The following is a 23,760-nucleotide window of genomic DNA, read 5'->3' as shown; positions in this document are numbered from 1 at the left end:
CATTAGCAAGTAGTGGAGGGCATCAGGAATGTGCTTTTAAAGAGACATAGTTGGTAGCCAGGTCCCAAAACACACTCAATGTGTGTTTGAATGAGGGTTGTTGCTTCAGACTACTTGGTGAATCTTGCCTGGACCTTTGGACTTACTGCCCATTAGTATTTGGAAAGTAATAGGTATAGTCCCCAGGCACACCTTTCAGTTTAGCTATATGTAAAGGGATTCAGTTTTCAGGTTCCCAGACTGCTGGCAAGACACAAGGCAACGCACAGTTAAGCTTTTGGAACACATCTTTCAATCCTTCCTGCTTACGCCTGATCCAAACAAAAACTGTAATGCAGATGCACTTATAGTAAAAAGAAGCATAACAGCAAAAGGGTTTCCTTTTATTATACTGATTATAAATAGTGTCATTCCTCATAAAATAAATCTGTACTTACCCCTTTAAACCTTTGAAATCCATTAATAGTATCTTTTAGAAGAACACACAAAAAACCTAAAAGAAATGAAGAGCCAGAATCCTATGTATTAAACTGCTATTTTTCTTCACTGAGATGTCTTCTGAGACAAAGAACAGCACCAAAGTTACATTTGGAATAGTGTGGGTAAATGAAGGAACAGATGGAAAAATCAAATTCTTGATTTATCTGGAGCTGTTTCAAGTTCCAATACTGACAGCAAGTAGCTGGTCCATCTTTGTGAAATGTACGTGCAAAACAATGACCCTGATTCAACAGGTTTTGTGTATTTCTCACAATTTTTTTTTATCAATATGTTATTCCTAGAGAACCACAATATATTCATAGGAATGGAGAATCTGGATGAAGATGGAGTTTCTACTTTTAAAATCCTCCGTGCCAAGATATTTCAGAGATGCAATGTGATGTATATGGTATAAATAACCTCGATGCCCTTCTGCTCTCTCACCAGCAGGTGTCAGACAATGCACATTTTATACATATTTTTATTCCCCACCCCCCCATTTTACTTCAACTTAGAACTTTCAAGGTTTCACAATAAATGGAGTCTGACAGTTTTAGTTTATTTTAGTAATAATCACAAGACGATCTTTTCTGCAAATACAATAAATGTTATCCAAGAACAATTTGGAGCAATCAGTATTGATATTTATACCATGTGTGTTGATTGAAAAGCTCTTGGCTGTAAGAATGGAATATGAATCTACCCAGAATGTTATGAATATCTTCTAGCATATGCTCGTGTGGGAGCTATAAAAGTGAGTTTATGATAATTAGTGGAAAAATAGTTTTGTTATAAATTAAAAAGAGAAAAGAAATAGATACTGTTAGCTCCAGCAGTTTAGCTAACTTTTCTTAATCTATTCTTTGATGTTCTTCTATTCAGTAGCATATGCTGCTCTTTAGCATTTCAAAGTTTTTTTTCAATCTGAATTTGTTTTTTGGAATGTGAAAGAAAGACTTTCAAAAGGACAAAAAGAACCAAATCAGTAACCTGTAGTCTGCTGGCTAACGCTGCCTGTAACATTAAACTTCCCATCCTTTCCATTCAAACCATCAAACAAGAGCTGTCCTGTGTAACATGGCCTCATGAACCCAGAGCCCCTTGTGTAGAACACACTTGGTTCTCTTCAGGCCTTGAATAATTAAAGTGTGTATTGTACAGCCATTAGCCAGTCAGCAGAGGCAGTTGGGAAGTGTAACTTTCCTCACAACAGCACCTCCTCTCTACCTTTCACAACTGCCTTCATCAGATTGTTGGGTAGGCAGCTCCTACTTCCAGCTGAAATTCTGCTCTATGGCATGATATTCTCTTCTAAATGAACCATTAATTGAACCATTTTGCATATGTGCAGAATTTTTATATGTTTCAGAAAAAAAATTCCTGAATAGACCTCACACTGCTAGACACAAAATGTAGAACTCAATATGTAGATTTATTCACAGAGAAAACTATGGTTTGAACAACTATTTTAAAAAGTATTATAGGCTATTCAGCCTACAGAAAAATATCTCAGAAGTCATTGCAGCCAAGAAATTGAAAGGTAATTTAAGAATTCTGCTAGTGGCATGACACATACACGGACACCTTGTTCATTAGGTGGTTCTTCTCATGGAGAGGTAATTTGTGGGCTAGCAAGATCAGACCAGATGATCTGCTTGACACACTGAGAAATCTGCAAGTAACCTTTGTGTAGAAGGACACACTGAGAAATCTGCGAGTAATGTCCATGTAGAAGGATCCTAAGTATGTAGCAGAACATGGAGAACACAAAGTCTTATCTGGTAATACTTCACTCAAGACAGGCAGAGTTGTTGTCATGCACAAAGAGAAGACATCCTTCTTTCTGAGCATTCAGGAAAAGGTGCTCCAGATCTAGCCAAGGTCTCCCTGACACTAAAAGAAGGGCACTCTCTTATAATTACTTTTACTGTTTATTCTAAGAGATCCCCAGCTGATAGGCACATTTGATCACTGCCCAATGGTACTTTTACTCTAGATATTAACATTAGGGATTTGCAGTGGGCTATTACTCCAAGCAGGCAAGAGACTATTACTGTAAATCAACATGTCTAATGAGGAGAAAAGGACTGCTGCAGACTCACACTGTTTGTAGCAACAGAACTTTTAGAATGCATACAAATATTAGGGGTTTTTTCATTCAAACTCTTGCTTTTCTGATCATTCACATAATGTTTTATCAGCATTCACAACAAAGTTCTCATCCTACTACACTGCAAACAGACACATTTTTGGGTCCCACCTATTAGAAAAACATTAGCATAAAGTGCTATTAAGTTCAATCTTCTAAAGTCACTGGTTTATTACTTTTCATTAAGGAAAGGAGATCAGAAAAAACTCTTCTTACATCATTGCACAAGTTTTTCTGCTTCTAGGTTAGTGACATTTTGAGACAGGCAAGCTCTATTATATTCACAAACAGTAATACTTACTTCCTTGGCAAGGACAGGAAATAAAGCCATTAGATAAATCATTTTTTAAGTCAACACTGGTGTCTTAGCATAACTAAAGTTTGGCTCATGAATATACACAATTCTAAATCATTTGGAAATCTACAGTCCCATGTGAAAATATTAATTTCTATTTAAATTGCTAACTACTTACCCATCCTAACAATATTAATATTAACAGTGTGACATTACCTCTCTGCTGATTTGAGATGTAGGTCAGTTATACATAGAGTTGTCAAACTATAGTTGGAAAATATTACTTCATCAAAGAATTAGCCGTGGTACAACAGTGAATAGCAGAGCCACATGTCCTAATATATGTCAGCCTGGCGCCACTATTGTATGCAGAACTATTTGCATATATTTATATATATATTTCTATCACTACTCTGGTTCAGCATCAGCACACTCTCTGGTATGCACTCCTCCTCCAATCTGAAGTCAACGGCACACTGACTTCTCTGAAGTCTCCTTGCACTCAGTTGCAATGTTCATTGTTATTAGCACTTTCATACATCATCTTCAACAAGGCACAAAGGGCTGACCTTAGCTTATTACATATGTGACAGAATATTGCTGCTGTGAGTTGAATCTTACAATTTAAACTTAACAGATAGTAGTGATGAGATTACAAAGAAAATATCTATCTTTCCAACAAAGGACTAGAAAATAAAATGAAGCAGTGAACTCTAATGCATGTAGCTTCTGATTAACATTAATGCTGCTCCACAGATGTTGAGCTAGAAAATATCTATATACTCTCATGGCTCGGCACTTTTCTTTGTTTCCTTGCTGCAGCTGCAGACTGATGGCTCTAAAAGGTAAGTTTACTTCACTGTCAGGTTTAAAGTTCTATTAAGCTATGGCTGGAGATTTCATTTTCGGTTTTAACAATAGTCTAGACATATGTGCATCTCAAATAGGGGTAAGGAAAGTTCTCTGATGAGCAAGTCAGCTGGCCACGCTTGCTATTGCAGCAAGATAGTCATTCACTCTGGTGGGCTTTAAGCTCTGTAGTGGAGCCTCAGACCACTTCATGGAAAGAAAACTACTTTTAAAGGAAGGTCTGTTTGAACATATGCATGTGTGTGTAAATTAAAGTGACAGACAGAAAAGAAAAAGAACTGGTGTGGGTGACATGCCTAATAAAAAATAACTAACGATCAATGATTTTCTGCCTTTGCTGGTAATTTCTTTCAAGATGTAAGGTAAACTTCTGATTCCAACATCACAGGGAACTTCAGTGGTGGTCTTGCTTACCTTTCACTGGACATTCAACCATAATATTTGCTCCAGTTCTTGCCATGATTGTGCCTCCAACAATTGCCGAGAGATTGCTTGCTTCCAGATTTGTAATGTTTAACACAGAGGACAAGATGACAGGAACCTCTTTGAAATTAAAGGAATAATCAGTTTTAAAAGCTTTATTTTACTTTTAAATATAGATCTTGTATTCAAATTCATCATGTTTGGAACAGAATTCAGTGTGCAAAGCAGCAGCTAGAAAATAGAGGTAGGATAGATACAAGCAGACTTGGTTCACACCTGCTGTGGTTTTAGAGCAACAAGACCATCTTATTGCTACCTGTTAAATCAGGCAGAGTTTCATGGATTGCCAGCAAAAGAAACTATTTCACATTGGATTCACATTGGAGTGGAGATGGGTGCTTATATATAAAATGATAAAATACATGCTGGATTCTGCGGATGCTGCAGTCTTACCTGCACGCAATAGCAAAGATGTTTCCATATCAAAACCAAAGTCATTGACAACCAGGCATCCATATGTACCAAGCTCCTTTTGAGTAGGATTCTGAATCTGCACTTTTCCAATGGTGTCCAGGATCACCCTGCAGAATATTCAAGGGGATACAAGGGTTTGTACCCTGGGACAAACCCAGCTGGATCTTCTTGCGAGAATTACAGATACAGCAGCAAAACTCCTGTTTAAGAGTTTACCGTTCTAGACCAGTGCACACAGTAACAGTTCTGCCTCCTTTTTGGTGACAGAAGGAGAGTGCTAAGTGACATATGCATCGAAGATTCTTCAGCCCTTTAGAGGACAGCGAGTTTGCTACTACAAACCAGAATCCCTCGGGAACAACAGCATGAATAACTCAGACTACCACAATTAAAAGTATTACGTTTGGCAAGAAATCCATCTCTCCACAGCAAGCTTGGTTTTCAGCAGGATTGGGGAATTCACAAACGTATGGTCTAATCTGACTTCCAAATTACTGCAGGTTTTGGATTTTTAAATATTATCATCATTAAAGCTAAAGTCTTCCACCAAAACCCCACAGGTGTCTTGAATACCTTTTGCAAACCCAACAGATAAACAGCCCATTTACCTCCCATATTCTTTTTCAGATGTAGTACTATTAATATCACTGGCTTTTGAGTACACATGGATATATATGGATTTGTGTATAAGAAACCTTACTGTGACGAAAAAACAGAGAAAAAACTTGCTTTGCCAATGTATCCCTTAAGTGCGAGAATATCAGTCTGGGCTAAAATGAAGGCAATTTATGTAAGTAGACATTAGGCATCAAACAAATACTCATGAATAATCAAAGCACCATCATGTCCCAAAAAAATTAAAGTATCACGTGCAACAAATTAGTGGGAAATTATACGTATTTCACAAAATAAACATTACTGGTGGGAGCTACATGGTTCCAAAAACATTTGCACTTTCAAAAATGGCTTACTTTTGGTGTCTTTGCTTTAATTGATAGCCCTGCAGAAGTATATTTTTCTTGGCAGTGTGGTTAATCAGTTAAGTATGTTGAGAAATATCCAAAAGTGCCTTTATCATTTCAGAATCGGTTTTTTTCATTACTCAAGAGCTAGCTATAATTCCAAGAGGGTCACACACGAAGTTAATGTTAATATTATCAGGTGAGCTTCTAATTTATCAGCAAAGAAGTAAAAGTATTTGCTCAGTCTTGAGCAAATATCTGAATATAACACACATGCTGTACTTGTTCTTCAGATATAGTTCTCAAATGTGATGATAATACAGGTTCATTATAATTTTGTATTCCGCTATCCTCAACAGAAATATTTGTAAATTCTAAAGTATTGAAAAAAAAGATCCATAAAAGCTCATTCATTTCTTTTTAAATTGAAGTTATGCAGCTACAGTTATACCTAAAGATTTACTGTGTGGAAGGATGGTGAGGGTACCAGTGATATTTTCCCTCCTCAAAATGAGTAAGAGCTAAGACTTCTTTTCATCTATCCCATAGCAGAAGTTTTTAATGTGTTCCCACTGTATTTGGTATATGAACGAATCCAGTAGGGTTCTGCTCAGTTTCTGATGCAGCTGAAATGATTAAGGCAGATCACAAAAACCAGGACATCCAAAACACTTTACCTAGTAAAAAAAGTCAATCCTCCCACGTAATATTGTGGAAATGGACATACGCTTGGGTGGTAGTAAAGCCAAACAATGTGACAGACACTTGAAAAAAATAATTACTTAAACAGAAAGATGGAGGGCACAGTGTTCACGCTTATCTCATTTTTACAACAGTATGTTTTGATATTGCACAGCAGGGTGGATTTTTGCAGTTAATAGCAACACAATAAGTCATTCAAAAATAAAAGAGAAGATATTTACTTACTTCTCAGAGGCTTTTAATGTCTCACCATCTTTTGTCCAAGTATATTTCACTTCACTAATGCCAGCTGTTTCACACAGTAGATTGACAGCATGAGTGTTCTTGGTCAGAAAAACCGTATTTCCAATTCGTACAGTTATGGTTTTGTTGAAGAAAACTCGGGGAATTTCCTTTTGCCTCATAATAACTGGAACCTTCTGGTCAAATGTTAACTTATCAACAGTTTTTGTGCTGAAGCGTTCAGATTCATTAGGTGATTTGCCTGCGAGTTTTGAGGCAAGTTTCTCCTCCTGGGCCCCCTTCCATTTTTCAGTAGTTGGTGGCAGAGGCCTAGATAATTCAGCAACTAATTGATAAATGACCTGGGATGCCAAGTCATCATTGACTTCTCCAGTTTCAATGAGCTGACTCATGTTCCTTATCAGTTCTTCAAATTGCACAGTGTCCATGCTGTAGGCACCTTGGAGAACTGCTGCCTCCAGTCGTTTATTCTTGAATTCACGAGAGCTGAAGTCTTCCGCTGAGTTACTCCCAAAGGTTTCAAGATTTCGCAGAAATGGCTGATCATTTACTTGCCTGTCACCCAGATAGAGCTCATTCTTCTTACTCCACATTTGCCACATTTTGCTCATTTTATGCCATTTGGCCCCAAAGCTGTTGGCCTCATTGTGGTCTGCGCTACTGGTCTCACTGGCATGTTTTCTAAGATTTGGTGGTTCTATCAACCTGTTGTCAGTACCAATGAGTTTGAGTACAAATGTTTCATGCACGGAGCCTGCAATACACTGGTACACACCAATATCAGTAGCTTCAAGACTATGTATTTTCAGCGAGCCTGACTTAGTGATGCCAAGTCTTTTAGAGTTTTGTAAGTGTTGTCCATCTTTCTCCCACCGGATAAGTGATTTCTGGAACCTTCGTACAGGGCACTTAATTACCACAGATGTTTTGGGAAGTAAGTAGGCTCGGCTTCCTATGGTAAAATTAATGCGCTTCTCTTGTCTTGTTTGAATATAGACTCGGTGAATACTGACAATCTGAGGTCCATGAGCAGAATACTTTTCTGGAAGCTTTGGTTTAATCTCTGAAAGAAAACAAAGTGCTGAAAAGCACCTAATCATTGGCACTCATGCTTACAAAATCTGCTTTTCACAGAATGCTTGACAGAGCTTTTCCTGACTTTGTTCAAGTCAAATTGCAACATGCTGAGCTTTTATCCGAGTCACAAAAATGCAAAAAATATGAACAACATGAAACCGTAACATTCCCCTGCTCCAGCCAAGAATCCTATTGCTTCTTCCCCAAGTCTTCTAACAATAAAAAGATACAGACAACATATACCTATATAAAAGACGTTGATGGTGCACACATACATAAACGTATATATAGATGTATTATATATAATATACTAATTTGTATATAATCCTATTACAGTTATATTTCCTATTGCTGCCTCAGAAAGGCTAGGCATGACAGGAATGGAAAAAGTGAATCAAAAAATTTGAACACATTATCACTTTCCCCACATTTGAGCACTGTCGAGTGCAGAATGACCTAAATTAAACAAAACCTATCCAAAAAGCAAGGCTCCCCTTGACTGTTATTTGAAGTGCTGGCTGGCCATGCTGTTGTTTGAGTCAGGCCAAATCGATAGCAGCACAGGAGGGGAAGAAAACAGTCAATGAAGACACGGCAAATGCCAGAAGCAAGGCTACCCTGCAATCATTGGCTGAGGGTAATTTCTTTGGGTTGAAAGATGAGCAGCTCAGAGTGTTGCACCAAGAAAGTAGTGAAGGAAGGGAGGAAAGAGAGAAATAAGTCAAAATTCTGAGAGGTTGAAAACAGTAATCAGATGAATTGACAAAAAGCAGACTATAACTGCATAAAGCTTCACGCAGACTGGGGATGGAGATGTTGGGTATTATGAAGCTCCTCCTGTGTTGTACTGCAAGCACTTGAACGCTGAAAGGTTTCTAGGGAGCTGCCCGAGCGACTGCCGCCACAGGCAGTGGCTGGGTAGGCACATGGGAGACAACACGAGACTGACGGCAGTGTTTTGGATACCACTGTGTTGACTCACTGCTGGCAGCTACTGTGCCCCACTTTGATCAGTAGAACTAATCTTACTAAGAAAACACTAAGTAGGTGAGAAACAAAGCGCTGTAGGAGGTATGGAGCAAGGGCACGCACCCCCTGAGCTCGTTCCATGCTAGATGAAATTAGCCAGCTGGGAAGAGTCGGGAAACACTCTGTGTTGGTGCTAGAAAACAATTCAATTGTGTTTGGTGACCCAGCCTTTTGGTGTACGACAGAGAAAAAACTCAGAGCCTGCAGAACGAGTTGATGAGCCAGGAAATGGACACACAAATCAAAATGCTTCTCAGCATGCCTGAATCTGAAATCATTACTACTATTCCACTTGGTAGGTACATAAATAAAATGACAACTCTGCTGATGGCACACAAATGATATTTGAAAACTGCATGTTTCTTATATGCATATGCTTCAAATATGCTGTGAAGAAATAGGTGAAAAGCTAAATGCTTCAAGCATTCAATAAGTGTGTACACTATATGAAGTACACCCTGGAGTGCATTCTTATGCTTATAAAACAAAATGGTTATTTTCAATGTTTTGGGTAATGAGTTCAGACCTGTGGGGATATCATGGTTTCATAATTACACAGCTTTTAAATCGGTATTCGTTATCCAGATACATGGTTCCCTCAACCATTTTACGTGATACAACAAATAAATTGCTTTAGGCACTCAGTTTACTAAAATTATTAAAGTAGCATCCTGTTTTTAATACGTTACTGAGCCCCAAATATTTATTTTTAGGGAAGTGTTCCAGTATTAAATCTTCCATTTCCAAAATCCAACTTACAGACACAGTGAGTGTAACTTTAAACACACAAATTAAAATACTTCAGGCTGTGCTCTGTTTACACTAGTTATTCCAATGTGGAATTAAACCCAGTGCATACTTATAAATATGTTAACAAGTCTCATCCATTTCATTTAAAAAAAAACAAAAACCACTAACTCTCATTAGTAGTTCAACACTAAAGGGTGTGTATATTTTTACTGGTGACTGGTGAGCAAAGCTAGGAGTGAAACAAAGTTCAGAGCTGTGGATGGCAGGCCATATAAATATATAGGGTCATATAAATATATGAGGCCACATAAGTATGCACTTTCTAGATCCTTAGTATCATCCAATCTTGCAGCTGCTGAGGTAACAGGCTGTTTGGGAGAGGTTTTTTTCTACAAGGTAAATCTTGCTTAAGGATTAGATGCCCTGGAGCCATTGGACATTATCACCTGGTACAAATCCATCTGCGTCTATGACCTCTAATGGTTCTCTACAACTTTAGCTGGGCATCGGGTCCTGGTGAGCTCAGGGCTAGACTGGTGTTATTTCCTACTTCTCAGAGCCCACAGTCAGGAATGTTTCTGACTTAATAGGGCTTATTAAGTAGAAAACAGCTAAGATTACTAGTCCCAGGGTAAAAGATTAAGTCTAAAAAGCCTCAGCACTGTCATGAGACAGTAAAAAAAAGGAGGTGCTCATCTGAGCCTCAGAAGCATAATCTTGGAGGCACATTCAGAAACAGTGCTCCAAAGGCAAGAACCCCTGCAGCATGCATGCCAGGTGCCAAACTGCTCTTCACCGAGCCTGCTTCACACCCTGTAGCTAGGCATCTGCCCTTCCTAGGGCCATAGAGGGTTCCTGCCTGCTCTCCACGCCCCCTTCAAGGCAGCCTGAACCCATCGCCGCAGGAGGAGGAGGAGATGCCTCCTGTGTGTTCTCATGAATCCAAAGCCTGCTGCTCCCCTGGCTCCCTCTGCAAAACCCACACTGGAACTATGGGTACGGACACGTCTCACACCTCCCCCTGCCCTCCTGTTGCCCAGCCCGGGAATTGCCAGGCAGACCCGAGCTGCAAGGGCAGCATTGATCCAAACGGCTGTGGAGCTGAAGGGAGTGATTCTCCTGTACGGCTTTGATCTGCACCCATTCAGTACAACCACATTCCCCCCGCAGCCCACTGTCCTGCTTTCTTGGCACTGTGGTGGAAGCTGACAATGTAACTTTAATATCAGTCTGTGCTAAGCAATTTGCAAACCAGCTACACTGCCATTCAACTATCCACAATTAATTAAATTCAGATAGATATGCAGCTCAAAATATTTTATTAAACCTTATGCCAAGGACATTCCTGAAAGTCCACAGGGCTTTATTTAAGTGGAGTTTTGAACCTCAGGATTTTGGCATGTTAATCTGAAACACAGGCCAGGAAAAGAAGTTTCATATTATGTATGAATCAGTAATTATTCTATTTCTTATTTTGTTTTGTGAATAATTTTTAAACCAAAGCTTCAAAATGTATGAAGTAGCTATTTCTTGACAGCACTATGAATTGGGTCAAAACATGTCTATCTCTATGATCTGTGATCAAAACCAGGCCGTTCATGAAGGCTTTTGGGTTTTCCCCCACCCCAAAACTAAGAACTCCTTTTTTCCTTTCTTTTCAGTGTCCTGCTCCCCAAACCTACAAACTAATGCTCTCCTTTATAAAGGAAGGAGAGCACAGACTTAAGGAACCTGCATTTAGAACTGCCTGTTCTAAATTATTGTATGTAACTGACCATACTCTATAACAGTAAGGTATTTCCATCGGTGTTATACATACGCAGTTAGTGCAACTACCATCAGTACCATAACCCAATTATGCCCAAAATTGTGCAATTCCTATAGACAGCTTTTTCTGAAAAGATTTTTATGTAGACAGTAATAAAATACTGGATTTTTTGAAGAGTGTCTGTCCTGTCATCACTTTCTGCAAAGCTCATGAGACTGGGATTCTCATTTCTACAAGGAAAGATAGAAATTAAACCTAAAGTTATCACTGGCACAGAGTTTCAGGTTTTGAATTCCACCATGCTAAGCGAAATGTCCAGTGTAATACAAATGTACAGTGAAAAGACAAGCCAGAACTGGATTCTTATCTTTTCTAATGTCCTTTGTAATTTATACTCAATTTATGGATTTTTTTTCTTTTTTCTTTTTTTTTTTTTTTTTTTTTTGCAGTTGGGATAGTGTAAAGGATAAAGGAAAAAACAGATCAAATGTAGGTAAGTATGAGGGTGAGAGGTATGTTCCATTAAAGTGTATTCAAAAACTGCTTCGTTAGATCATAACCTTTATTTCTGACTGGCAGAAAAAAATTAAAAACAATTCTGTTATTACTGGTCTAGTAATTATGACATTCAGTTTATCCCAAATTAGTAATGTTGTGGAAGTATAGGCAGATGAGTGAATTAACCTGTATACAGATTTTTCTTTATAAACAGATCATTAGAAATCAGCAAGAAACTACACAAAGTAACATACTTACTGTTGCAGGCATTCATCTGACAAGACCTTACAAGCAGTGAAGGAGACAGACCACTACACATTGATCCATTTAATGTGACATATTGGCCCTTTGCTGTGAGGTTTTGGCAGGCCAGTTTCCTTCTCTGGATTCCAACACCGCAGCTTACTGAGCACTGTGAAAGGAAGGATGCAGTCAAACTAAACTTGGTGTCCCACACCACACATGCTAATTTTAAACTAGGTTGTGTTTTTTTTTTTTTCTTCTGAGAGACAGTGCATACACTCTAGTTCATATGAATCTTTGTGTTATACAGACATGAAACTGTGTCCACTTTTCCAGGCAATAAGAATATAAAATAGATAATTTGTTCCACCAAGCAACTCAGGAGCAATTAAAATAACATGACAGTATTTCTTTATGTCCAACCATGGGCAGAACAGAGCAATGAGATCTAGTCTAAGAGAAACAATTCAGCATGATCTAAACAATCTCTGTCAAGTCTCTCAACCCTCTCTCCTAGTTTGCATCGCATGAACCTTTAATTGCAGCTTCTACATTCAGTTTTATAAATCTTTTTTGGAACAAGTAGTGGTAGCAAGCTTGCATTAAATGGGAAAGGAGGAGGACATATTCCAAAATAATGCAAAGATTAGCTTTTTGGATGCCATACTATGAAATAATCCATAGCTAAACGTGTCTGGTAGAATGCACGCAATGCGTTACAGGCTGTCCTCCAGCAATTCAGGCACAGCTCAGGAAGGGGGATGTGATCAGTCTGATTGTAGGCAGGGATGCACAGCAGCTGTATGCACAGTGAAGTCCAGGTACATGCCTTACAAAACTTTCAGCTACCTATGAATTTATTGCTCCCAACATCTTATTCACCCAAGCAGAAATCTTTAGAGCTCATGCTGCAACTGAAGGTTTTGGTTCACTCTTGTTGGGGGGCTGCTCACCTTAGACCATTCCCCTACAACAAGCTGAGGAGGACAATCAACTTTTGCACAGGGTTTACTAGTTGGCAATTTAGGTTCCTGGCAGTTGTCATCAGAGTGTTTCAGGAAACTTCCATCTGTCAACAGCTGCTTACAGTACACTTTGCGGGTCTGAATCCCTCCTCCACAAGTACGTGAACACTAAGGAGAAGAAGAGAACATAGCATGTACACCTGCATGGACATCTGTGCTCACCCGTCACCTTCTTTTACACAAACACTCTAAGGTCCCCCCTCCCTCCCCCAATTATGCTTTCTTGAAAAATGACATCTACTTTTAATTAAAAAGCAAGCAGCATGTAGAAAATTCTTCTGTTAAAATATTCAGCTAATATATTAGAGATGATGAGAATCTAATTACTAAGTTAAAAAGCCACATCACCTTAATGCAATTAAGTAGTAGAAAACTTAAAGAAAAACATGCATCTTACATGCAGATCTGCCTATATCTCACATCAGTTAGATATATCTGGTGGAAGTTTAGGAAACTTTGTCCTTGAGGCAAAAAAAACCCCAAAACTGAAGCAATGAATCCAAAAACAGGTTACTGCATTTGCAGATCATAGAAAGAGGGGCGATGTCTGGAGTAACTGGTATCCAGCCTTCTGAAATCTTAAAAAGGACTTTCCACCTCATCCTGTGACCACTGGCATAGTAGTCAAAAGTAGTATTTTTGACTCTGGATGAGTTTGTTCTTATGAAATCAGTTGAAACACATACCGAAGTTTAGGAGCTACCATCCATGTTATTCCAGCTAGAGAATTTCAAGTACCTAGCCAGAGGAACACATTTAAACTATTTCTGTAACCCAGTCATACCTGCTGCCATTCCTCAACATGCCAAACAGGGGGACAATCAATCTGGTTACAAGCTTGTAATGAATGAGGCTTTTTGTCTTTGCAGTCTTCGGCAGCAACAGCAGATCCTCCCGGCTGCCGGCAGTACACGTCTCTCGTCTGTATCCCAACCCCACACGTAGCCGAGCAGCGTCTCCAGGGGCCGCTTTGCCACCTGTTCCAGCAACATAGCCCAAAGCCCACATTTCAGCAACTCACTTCAGACTGGGGAAGGAGCAATCCTACCCAAAGAGATCCTAGTAAACAGTAACTGAAGGGCTAGTTATTGATAGATGGCTAAAACATCCCTTTGGTTTGGCTGTAATGCAAAATTATAAACTAGATTTATAAACTTGCAGGTAACAAGGAAATGCAGAAATTATTAACAATAAAGCAATAAAGAGTCATTTCCAGCATTTACTTTCAGAATGCTCCTCAAAAAAACAGCCTGCTGTTGTTTACATTTATAAATGTAAATATGTAAATAGACCTTTCTTACATTTACAAAACTTCCTTTAAATGTGTATATGTTTTCTGTAAAACATCCTGTTCCTGTTAACTTTTTCCCTACATTTTGCAAGAGGAGGTTTCTGTAAACACGTAGAAACAATATGCAAAGGATCAGGGAAGTCAGAGATCAAAAGTGGGTAAATAAGGCAACGCATGTCAAAATTTCACATATGGCCCTTTTAAGTGACCAAATCAGCCTGGTTTTCTTGGAGTTGGACTGGGTTTGCTCTTTTCTCAGGCTCTCCAAACAAACATAAGAAACCATAAGAACTATGTGGGGCTACTAAAGAAGCATGAAATTAAAATAACTTTAAATCATAATTTCATTTTTTTCATTCAAGTAAGGATAGAAAGTCAATATTCTCTGGGCTTTTTTGTGAGATTGCCCTAAAATTTTCCTTGTACCACTAGAAGAGTTAAGGCTGTTTTTCCAGCTCTGGCAAACTTCTACACAGAAGACATTTATTTCAGAAAAAGTTCCCTATTTTATTAGTGAGATGTGAAGAGTGGAAAAGGAGTGAACAAGACCAAAAAAAAATCCCAACCCCAAAACCTTGTTAAAGACAGAAGTAGTGAAAATTCATCCCAAAGCAAGACCACAGTCCTGCAATCTGAACCCTTTCTGAGAAAGCCAATGTTTATTTAAGTCATATTAACCATTTCTTTGCCACAATATGATTTCATTACTACAGTTTACCTCGGAGGGCAAAGCTTTGTATTGCAAGTACGAGTCATTGGTGGTGGTCTCTTGGAATTGTCACACAGGGTTTCATTGACAGCTTGTTTTGTCTCTACATGCAGACACATTGCAATGGCTTCTTGTATTCCTGCATTAAAAAGGAAAACACGCATGAAACACTGAACATGGAAAAGATTTCTGTAAAACCTACTTCTCAGTAAAAAAGCTCCAAACTCTGAATTAGATGGCAGGCTTAAAGCTAGCCTTTCAAGTCACAAAGAACACTGAGATAGTTTCTATATTTAATACTCAAAAGATATTTGTGATTTATATCTAGTACTTCTGTGATATTTAAAAGGCTCAATTTGACATTCTACCTCTCTGAAAACCAACAGAAAAGAAGCTTCTCTCTCTGCCCGCCATCAGACACTACATCTGCCTGGTACTGTAATGATGTGAAGTCAACTACTAGTTTCATTGTGAAAATCAGGGTAAACGTGATTCCTTCTCACTTACCTTGACTTTAAGGAGCTAAAAAGCTGCAAAAAATATAATTAAAAAATGCAGGAAAACTTGCAAAACTATAGGATGTCTGACTAAACATAGAACCTTTCTCATAAGGGCTAAGAGGTGCAAGAGTTTTGCTGAAGGCAGCAAATCTGACCCAGCCTAGAGCTTTCCTCACTCGTGACCATTCTTGGCACCTTCTGATCTGCAGCTCTTGCTACCTGGATCTTATTACTGAAGCATGAAAGATTACTAATACACAAATTTCTATGAGTCAAAATGAAACGTTATATAAGTTTGCTTTAGAACAAGTCAGCTTAGCAAATACACATCTTGTGAACTACTTTTATTTTAAACCTACGTAGTTATCCAATTTTATATATCATATTTTTTAGTGTGAAAGACTTGCTCAATTTCAAAGCTCACTTGCATGCACATGAAAGACAAGATGGCTTGTGATGTACTTGGGGGATCCTGTATATCTCGGATATTCTATGTAAGCAACGGTAACGATCATCCTGTGGGAAAAAAAACCACTGAAATAATAAAATACCTGGTTTTTTGCTTTCAGGTAAAAATGGCTTTTGAAGAGTCACAGTTTAAAGAATTTAAATCTATTTCCTTCCTGACTCACTTCTCTCCAGTGATTTTGTAAGGATATGAACTTGCTTTCAGCAGCAGGTTATATTTCTTTTCTTACAACCAATTTCTAAGGGAGTTGCATTTTTAACTAGAAACTTTCACTAACCACTTCATGGTATCACCTATGACATCACCTCAAAACATCACAACTATTATTACACAAAGGCTACTACAACTATTCCTGCTTCTGTGTCAACTGGCTTCTTGGCACTGTTGATCATTAGCCATTCTGATCTCAGTGGGCTTGAGGAAATGTCCTGCACTGAAAGTTTTGTTTCCATGCCAATGGTCCATATTTCTCTCCTTTGCAACACATTCATGCCACTGCCATTCTTTTCATAAACCAGAGCTGTTCCTTCCATCTACAAACAATTCTGATGTAGTCCAGCGTATCGGCCAGCCCAGGCCACAACCCCTCTTTGCAACACTTGAACCAGTTCAACTACTTCAGACCCTTCAGCAGGAGTAGACCAGCAGTGAATTTTGCAATAACGTAGATTCCAATTTCTTTCAGGCTCTCTGGTACACGTCTAGATCCCCTCTGGGACTTGTTTTCAGTTCAGAAAGACCTTGTTATAGAAATGTTTTGACTACATCTACAAAGCGAAGAAATTTTATAGAACAGAAGACCTAACCTTAAATATGATTGACAACCTATTCAGTTCTCTTATATCAACGTATTGATAATTACCTTGGAACACATGCATTAAGTAAAAAGTATATTACTAGCAATGCTGAGAATAAACCACTAACAACAACTCCCGTGACTATAATGCTGACATGAAAATGCCCAAAGATGACAAACCAATACACATTTTTTCTAGAACTCTATTATTTTATTGCAGACTGACAACCCAGGGAATCAAACATATTCTGCCCAATTGGTCCCCATGTGTTTAACAGGAGCAGCTTCCCTGTCCCCTTTACATAGGAAATGCACATCTGGGCTATCTACAGGAGAGAAATAAAGATTTAGAAACTGTGTTCTGGCAGAAACAGAATGACATTAACAGACAAGCAATCAAGCACATAACAAACATCCATATAATCTCTATTTTAGGTCAAAATCTACGCTATGCTACCAACCTTTAGTTTCACTGACCTCACTGCGTTCCTGTGGGAAAACGACACTCGGAGGTGATGCTGCTACGGAACAGGTTGTGATAAGTAATATCTTCTTAATATCTCACACAAAGCAGGGGAATGAAATGAGATTCCTTTCAGACCATCTAAGTCGGCAATAATCCCATGGGAACTTTTTATCTCAGTGTTATAAAAACTAAATTGGCCGGCCAAATGAACAAAAGGCATGTCATACCAGGTGATGGTTTTCTGACTGCAACTTGCCACCTGGAGTTCATTAAACCACTTCTGCCTTGCAGCATGACCTACCTAGCTTTAATCGTGTTACCAGAAGAAAACATCGATATGCAGTGTATCTTTCATTTGACTTAACTACAGGGCACAAACCGCAGTTGTGATTCCTCCCCACAGAGGCTGTATTGAAAGAAAAACGGCACCCTGTTTTCAGTACAAAACAGGTATTAAAGAGTTGTTAAAACATACCACGCGCTCCCTTCCTGCTTCTTGGTTCTCAGTTCAAGGACTCTATTCAATAAATAACTACACTTAATTGACACAGCATTTGCTTGAACGTAACTGTCAAAATGTCTTGACAATCAGATTTCTCACCCCAAACTATAATTTTCCATTAGTTGGAAACTTCAGTCACTGATAAATTTCTTATTCAATGTCAACTGGAAAAGGGAAAAAAATCTATTATTCCAACAAGCAAAGTTTTATATGTATGACTTTCTTCGCTTATAATATAAACATAGTAGATAATTTAACTAAAACATTATGTATGCAGCAGGGAGCATTAAGTATTTTTACAGTAATCTGATGCACTATTGTAGTAATTATCCTACTATTCAGTGAAACAGAATATTTTCTATTTTAACCCAGCATTCAAACCACATACATTTACATTCTTTTACAAGCTTTTCTGTGCAGTGAAATACACAGTGCAAAAAGCTGCGTTAAAAGATCAGAATGCTTGAAAAAAGCCCAGACTTTTTGTTTCTGCCCTTTTTAAGAACACAAAGAAAATGAGGGTGGAAAGTTGCTGTGCAAATGGTAAGAGGGTGGATCCAGCCTCTATACCTGGAAGAGGAAGGACAGTCATTTATTTCTATCAGATAGTCTCCGTTTGGTGACTGCTTAAAAATATGTACTATCAGCTGAAAATAACTCAGAAGAAATGCCAAGTCCGACATACGCTTGAGCCTCTCTGTAAATCTATTGAAACCAGCAATGTTATTTATACTCTTTCTGTAAAAGAGTAAAGAGTTAGTGACTGCAGTTCATGAAACTAGTCATAGGAGTCACCAGTTATTGAATTCCCTACAACACTCTTGCAAATGCTCTCAGCTTTATTTGTGAGTCTCAGAACAGTCACTGTTTTTCTTAAGAGCCCTTAAATTTGGCTAGAATCCACTGGTTTTCTAAGAATCTCAGGTTTCTTGTAAATAAAATAGTAAACTTTTAGCCATTACGGTCCAGACAAAAGCCTGAAAACACAACTAGACTGTACCCTAAAGCTTCCAAAGCCACAGACTATAGAGAAGCAACAGGAAGTGCATATGTATTTATGGTTTAATCTCATTATTTTTAAGCCAATGTAATGACTTTGTGGGACCTGAATCATAATTTTTGAAGCCTATGAAATATAAAGAATAATAATTACACTGAAATACCAAAATCTGCCTCTTGAAATTACAGGTATTTTTAAACAGGGACCCAGAAAATGTTAAGTTCTTTTTTTAAATGGAAAAATCCCTTTAAAATATTGTAGAGTAGTTAAATGATTGACAGCACTAAAGAAATACTACAGATTACAAGAAAACAATTTCTTCTCCTCAGGTGTACTCTTTATTCTCATAACAACTGTTACTTCTCACTGACAATACAATGAAAATTAAAGTTATACTTATATTGGGGGTTCTTGCATTAGGGCCAAAGTTCTTCAGATTTAAAAAAAAAACCAAACCCAAAACACATACACACCAAAAAAATTCTGGGAAAATGAGGGCAAATCCTGAGATCCCTGAGCACACAGGTAGCTTGTTTTCAGTTTGGGATTTCATCAGTCACTAAAGACAAAATAAGTCTTCACCTTTCAGGATGGTTACAGATTTTCCTATGGATGTTAAAGGTTACGTCTGCCTTAATTAGCCTGGACAACTTTTATTTGCATTCATAGAAAGATTGATGAAAGCAGCATTAATTATGCTAACAGGCATAACAGAACGTAGCAGTCATGGCACCCAATATGCTGCATGACAAGTCACACAGAGTTGGTGTGGAAAGCACACAAAGTGACCAAAGCCTAGCGTTAGTAATGCTCTGGAACTTGCTGAATATGATGAACTGGTAAGTAAAGATGATGTTTGATAACACCTTGCAGATCACTATCTCTGTAATTCTAATACCTCAAAAACAATGTTTCCATCTGCATTTTTATGTCTGCTTCAGAGAGGGACCAGAAGAGAGTTTGAATTAAAAGTCTAGTCTGTATGAGGATTTTTAAAAAAGTGCAAGTGACAAGCGGTGAAACAGAGATTCGGTCCTTGCTCAAACAGTGGCTGTAAAGCTTCCAGCCTTGCTTAGACCCTGCAGACTTTTCCCTCATTCAGAGTCAAGCATGAAGAAATGGGGGTAGGGAGTTCTGAGGATACAGAAATCCACAGGAGTTTATTTTAATAGCCACTGCTAGATACATACATACTAGAGAAAAAGTACCTAATATAATTTACATTACACTGGGATATTCCAAACTCAGACAACATTTATTTCTTGTAACGAAAGAGTTCATCTAATTGAAATGAGATTTGAACATAAAACTTAGCAGAAATGGATCAGCTCCTTTGAACTACACAATGGAAAAATAGTAGACAGTGAGATCATTAGTTAGTACGTTGCAATAAGTTGGAAACAGAAGAGATGTCTGGCTCCCTTAAAACTATTTATCAGCAGGTAATTTTTGGTCTGTTTGAAAGCCTTTGCCAAGGCAGCAAGAAGACGACCAGAACTGATAGAAGGAAAAAAATCACTGCTACCTAACTAGCATAACAGTACAGGGACATCTGAAGCTGTTAATTGATAAAATATCCTGACAGCTTCCCACATTTCCCAGGAGCATCACATAAGAAAAACGTCTAGACATAGTACCAGTGATACCACAGAAGTCTCAAGAACACAACCAGATATTTTCTCTCAAACTTCTTTGAATGAATTGTTTCTATTTCGTATCAAACAAATGGTTAGATTACCATGAACACCTATAGCACAATTCTGGGTCAGGCAACCTCACAAATTCATGAAAGGGCCAGAAGACAACAGAATTCACGCTCAGCTCCCTCAGGAACAAAATTAAGCTGAACATGGGATTCTGCTCATCAGTCATTTTGAAGTTCCTTTGTGCCAGCAAATGAAACTACTGTCTTCAGTACAGGCTCCCTAAATTACCATCAGCTTGCACTCCAAGCACAAGTTTTTATGTGAACATTTTTGCATGGACAAACTCACATGTGAAGACACATGCAATGCAAACATGCACATGTGCAATAGCAGGCAAAGCCTAGAGATTGTTTCAGCCTGGATGTCTGCTGATGTCCTCACAATGCAAGAACTTTGGAGTTTTAGAACACCTCTGACAAAGATATTGGCTAAAAAGCTGTATTAAAGTGGATTTAAGATGGCAATGGAATGATTGTACATTACAAAAATCAGTCAAGATATGAAAAAGAACAAAAATCTATTAGTAATGAAAGTCTTGTTTCTGCTTTAGAGTACAATTCCCTTCTTTCTAAAAGCAATTCCCTCATTAAAATGTATAGAGACACTTAGTATAATAGCTGTCACTGCTGTGTCACTTTTATATGAATGTACTTGGACTATAGCCTCTTCTACCTTGCCAGTCATAATGCCCACTGAAGGTAGTGAAGGGAATGGATGCATCAGCTTTAGTGATCACATGCGCTGCTATTCCTATGGATCAACCCCGTCAGTAAACAACAGTAGTAAATGATAAAGGACACACTTAGTCACTTACCGTCCTGCTGATAGCTTTCTAAGGGCATCCCTCCCAAATTCTGTCTTCAGGGTTTGAACTGGTCAATAGTAGAAAGGAGGCTGCTTTCTGTAAGCTCTAGACTGGCTCTCTGCTTCCAATTGTTTCTGCTCTCCCTTTTTCTACATTTTTTTTATTTCTTCTATGGGTACAACTGTCTTCACTTCCCACTGATGTCATCAGTCCTGTCATATATAGGTGTGTTCACAATTCCACCGCCTCCACTTAACACTTCATAACTCACTTGTGTTCAGTCCCAAAGTACAGTATGTAGTAGCAACACTAGCAACCTTGTCTAGTAACATGTACTTAGGATGACAGGGAGATTCGATTACATCCAAAAAGGAATGTGCCTAACTACTTGCAGACAGATGTATGGCACAGAGTTCCTATAGAGTGATATACTGTACCAAGACCTAAAAAAATTCCCATTTGATCTTCATGTCGGTCAGACTGAAAACAAATCTCCCTAATAACAACTTTGTATCCCTACTGTACTGCAGAAAATGGCAGCATTTTGGAAAATAAGGAAGAATTAACATGGGAATTTTAACTCTGAAAACTATATGCTTTCAGCTCCTAGGAAAAGAAAGCTCATCTAAACATGCCCATCACTGATGCATTAAACATACTGGTACCACCAACTGCCTGGCAGCTGAGAGTCCTGCAGCAACAAGACTAAAGCAAGTTGCTGTATCAACAACTTCTTGCACTTGACCAAATAAAGTTGGTGCTTGAACATAGGATATAAAGGAAACAAAAGTAGTTTGAAATTCCCTATGGATAACCTAGAAATAAGTTAAAACTTGAAGCTGCGTGTTTTCCTACAGATCAACGTAGCTAATTTAGCGTAACACTAACAGATGACCCAGCAATGTCAAACAATGCCAAATTCTTAGAACTACAATGCCAAATTCTTAAAACTCAGGATAAATAAATGAATAAATAAAGGTACCTCCAAGACATGTGGCTGAACAAGGAGTAAATCCAATGTATTCCCAGTCGTAAATCACACTGCCACCTTCAGCATGTGAAAATTCTGGTGCGTAGGGGACAAGATCAGTGTCACAGGATGCCTGGTGACAGACTCGTTCTGTTGGTGGCTTCACATCTTCACATTCCTCCTCAGGCAGTTCAACCTCAGTCTGAGTAAACGCAAGAAGAATTTGGCACTTCACATCTCGCACCTGTATGCCATTGCCACACGTGGCACTGCATGGAGACCAGGGCTCAGGAATAAACCTGCAAACAATCAAAGCACAGTAGAAACACTTTCATTTTATTCCATATAATTGTGCCTGTGTACGCACAGTTAAAACATACCTAAAACACATAAATGTATGTCTATACACAAAGTAGACAATACGTAATACTATCTGATGCTTAAAGATAATGCATAATCAAGTGTCTCAAGTCTTTCACTTGTCCCCCACCCCAGATCATTTCTCAACATTCACACACACACAAAAAAAAAAAAAAAAGAAATGTAGGAAAAGAGGAGAAAGAATCATGAAGAGTAGGGAAAGTTGTATCTTTTTGGCAAGAAAAAAGAACATCACCTAAATCTTTTCTTAAACCTCTTCCGCAGCAAAAAGGAGAAATTCCATGAAGACATACCTATAAAGTATAAAATAGCTCCCCAGGCACACAAACTTAGGCATATGCCAAAAGTATATTTTGTCTGTTTTAATCTGAGAAAGGCCATCACCTTATGTCATACTAATTATCAGCGACCACGCAGAAGAAAAGCACTTCTCATATCTAGCTATCTCCAACGCACACCACCGCAGGCTGCTGTTCAGATTTAATCTTGTAAGAAGGCTCTCATCTTCAATAAAGAGGTCTAACCGTCTCAGTCTATAATCCATCATTTTTATTAGAAAGCATTTATGCTCCTGATGAACTATAGTAAAATCTTATTTTACACATCATGATTTTACTGAATAAAAGGAGGTTTTAGTCTATAATGTTCTCTGACTTCGAGGGTCACATTAATATCTGACAATAATTTTCAAAACAGCACTAGAGCCAAGGGGCTGAATTTCATTAATAAAGTCATCCTGAGTGGCTCTAGGGTACAATTTATAAGAAGTCCAATATAGAGTTTCATATGACATTTTTTCAAAAGGTTGCAGTTGCTCTTTATTGTATGGCCAAATGCAGCTGATGATCAAAACATAAATGGGAGACATAGGAGGATATATTTGACCAATGTTAAAAATGTATTTGGAAAAAAATAATCTAAATTAGTATTCAAAGATCTTCTCCTTATCTTTGATTAATAATTATCTCTTTACTGCAGAAAAGCTGTCCTTACAAATACAAGAACAGTTGTGTAAGACAAAAATCGGTATTTATGCTGTGCATACACAGTAAGCATAGAAAAATGTCAACACAGTCTTGTTGATTCTGTGGACAGTTTATCATCTTGAGCCAATAACTTCTTGCCAGTATATACAGAGGAAGAATCAAATAGAAAAAAAAGAACAGATGAGTGGGTA

General features: G+C 38.2%; 1 protein-coding gene across 6 annotated transcripts in view; it reads right to left on the bottom strand.

Moving 5' to 3' along the window:
* The window catches only part of ADAMTSL3 (ADAMTS like 3), a 186,723-nt gene that overhangs the window by 21,458 nt on the left and 141,505 nt on the right, over positions 1-23,760 (bottom strand). For all 6 annotated transcript variants that reach the window (XM_075764065.1, XM_075764067.1, XM_075764062.1 and 3 more), the window contains 8 exons: positions 22,215-22,501; positions 14,998-15,127; positions 13,773-13,965; positions 12,917-13,096; positions 11,979-12,132; positions 6,581-7,661; positions 4,671-4,798; positions 4,209-4,337 (listed from right to left, as the gene is read on the bottom strand). In XM_075764065.1, coding sequence (XP_075620180.1) covers positions 4,209-4,337; positions 4,671-4,798; positions 6,581-7,661; positions 11,979-12,132; positions 12,917-13,096; positions 13,773-13,965; positions 14,998-15,127; positions 22,215-22,501 — 2,282 coding nt within the window. The remainder of the gene's footprint in view (positions 1-4,208; positions 4,338-4,670; positions 4,799-6,580; positions 7,662-11,978; positions 12,133-12,916; positions 13,097-13,772; positions 13,966-14,997; positions 15,128-22,214; positions 22,502-23,760) is intronic.

The sequence above is a fragment of the Balearica regulorum genome, chromosome 12 (assembly GCF_011004875.1).
Source record: "Balearica regulorum gibbericeps isolate bBalReg1 chromosome 12, bBalReg1.pri, whole genome shotgun sequence".
Lineage (NCBI taxonomy): Eukaryota > Metazoa > Chordata > Aves > Gruiformes > Gruidae > Balearica > Balearica regulorum.
Note: the sequence above shows the minus strand (reverse complement) of the source record. Positions and strands in the feature narration are given on the sequence as shown.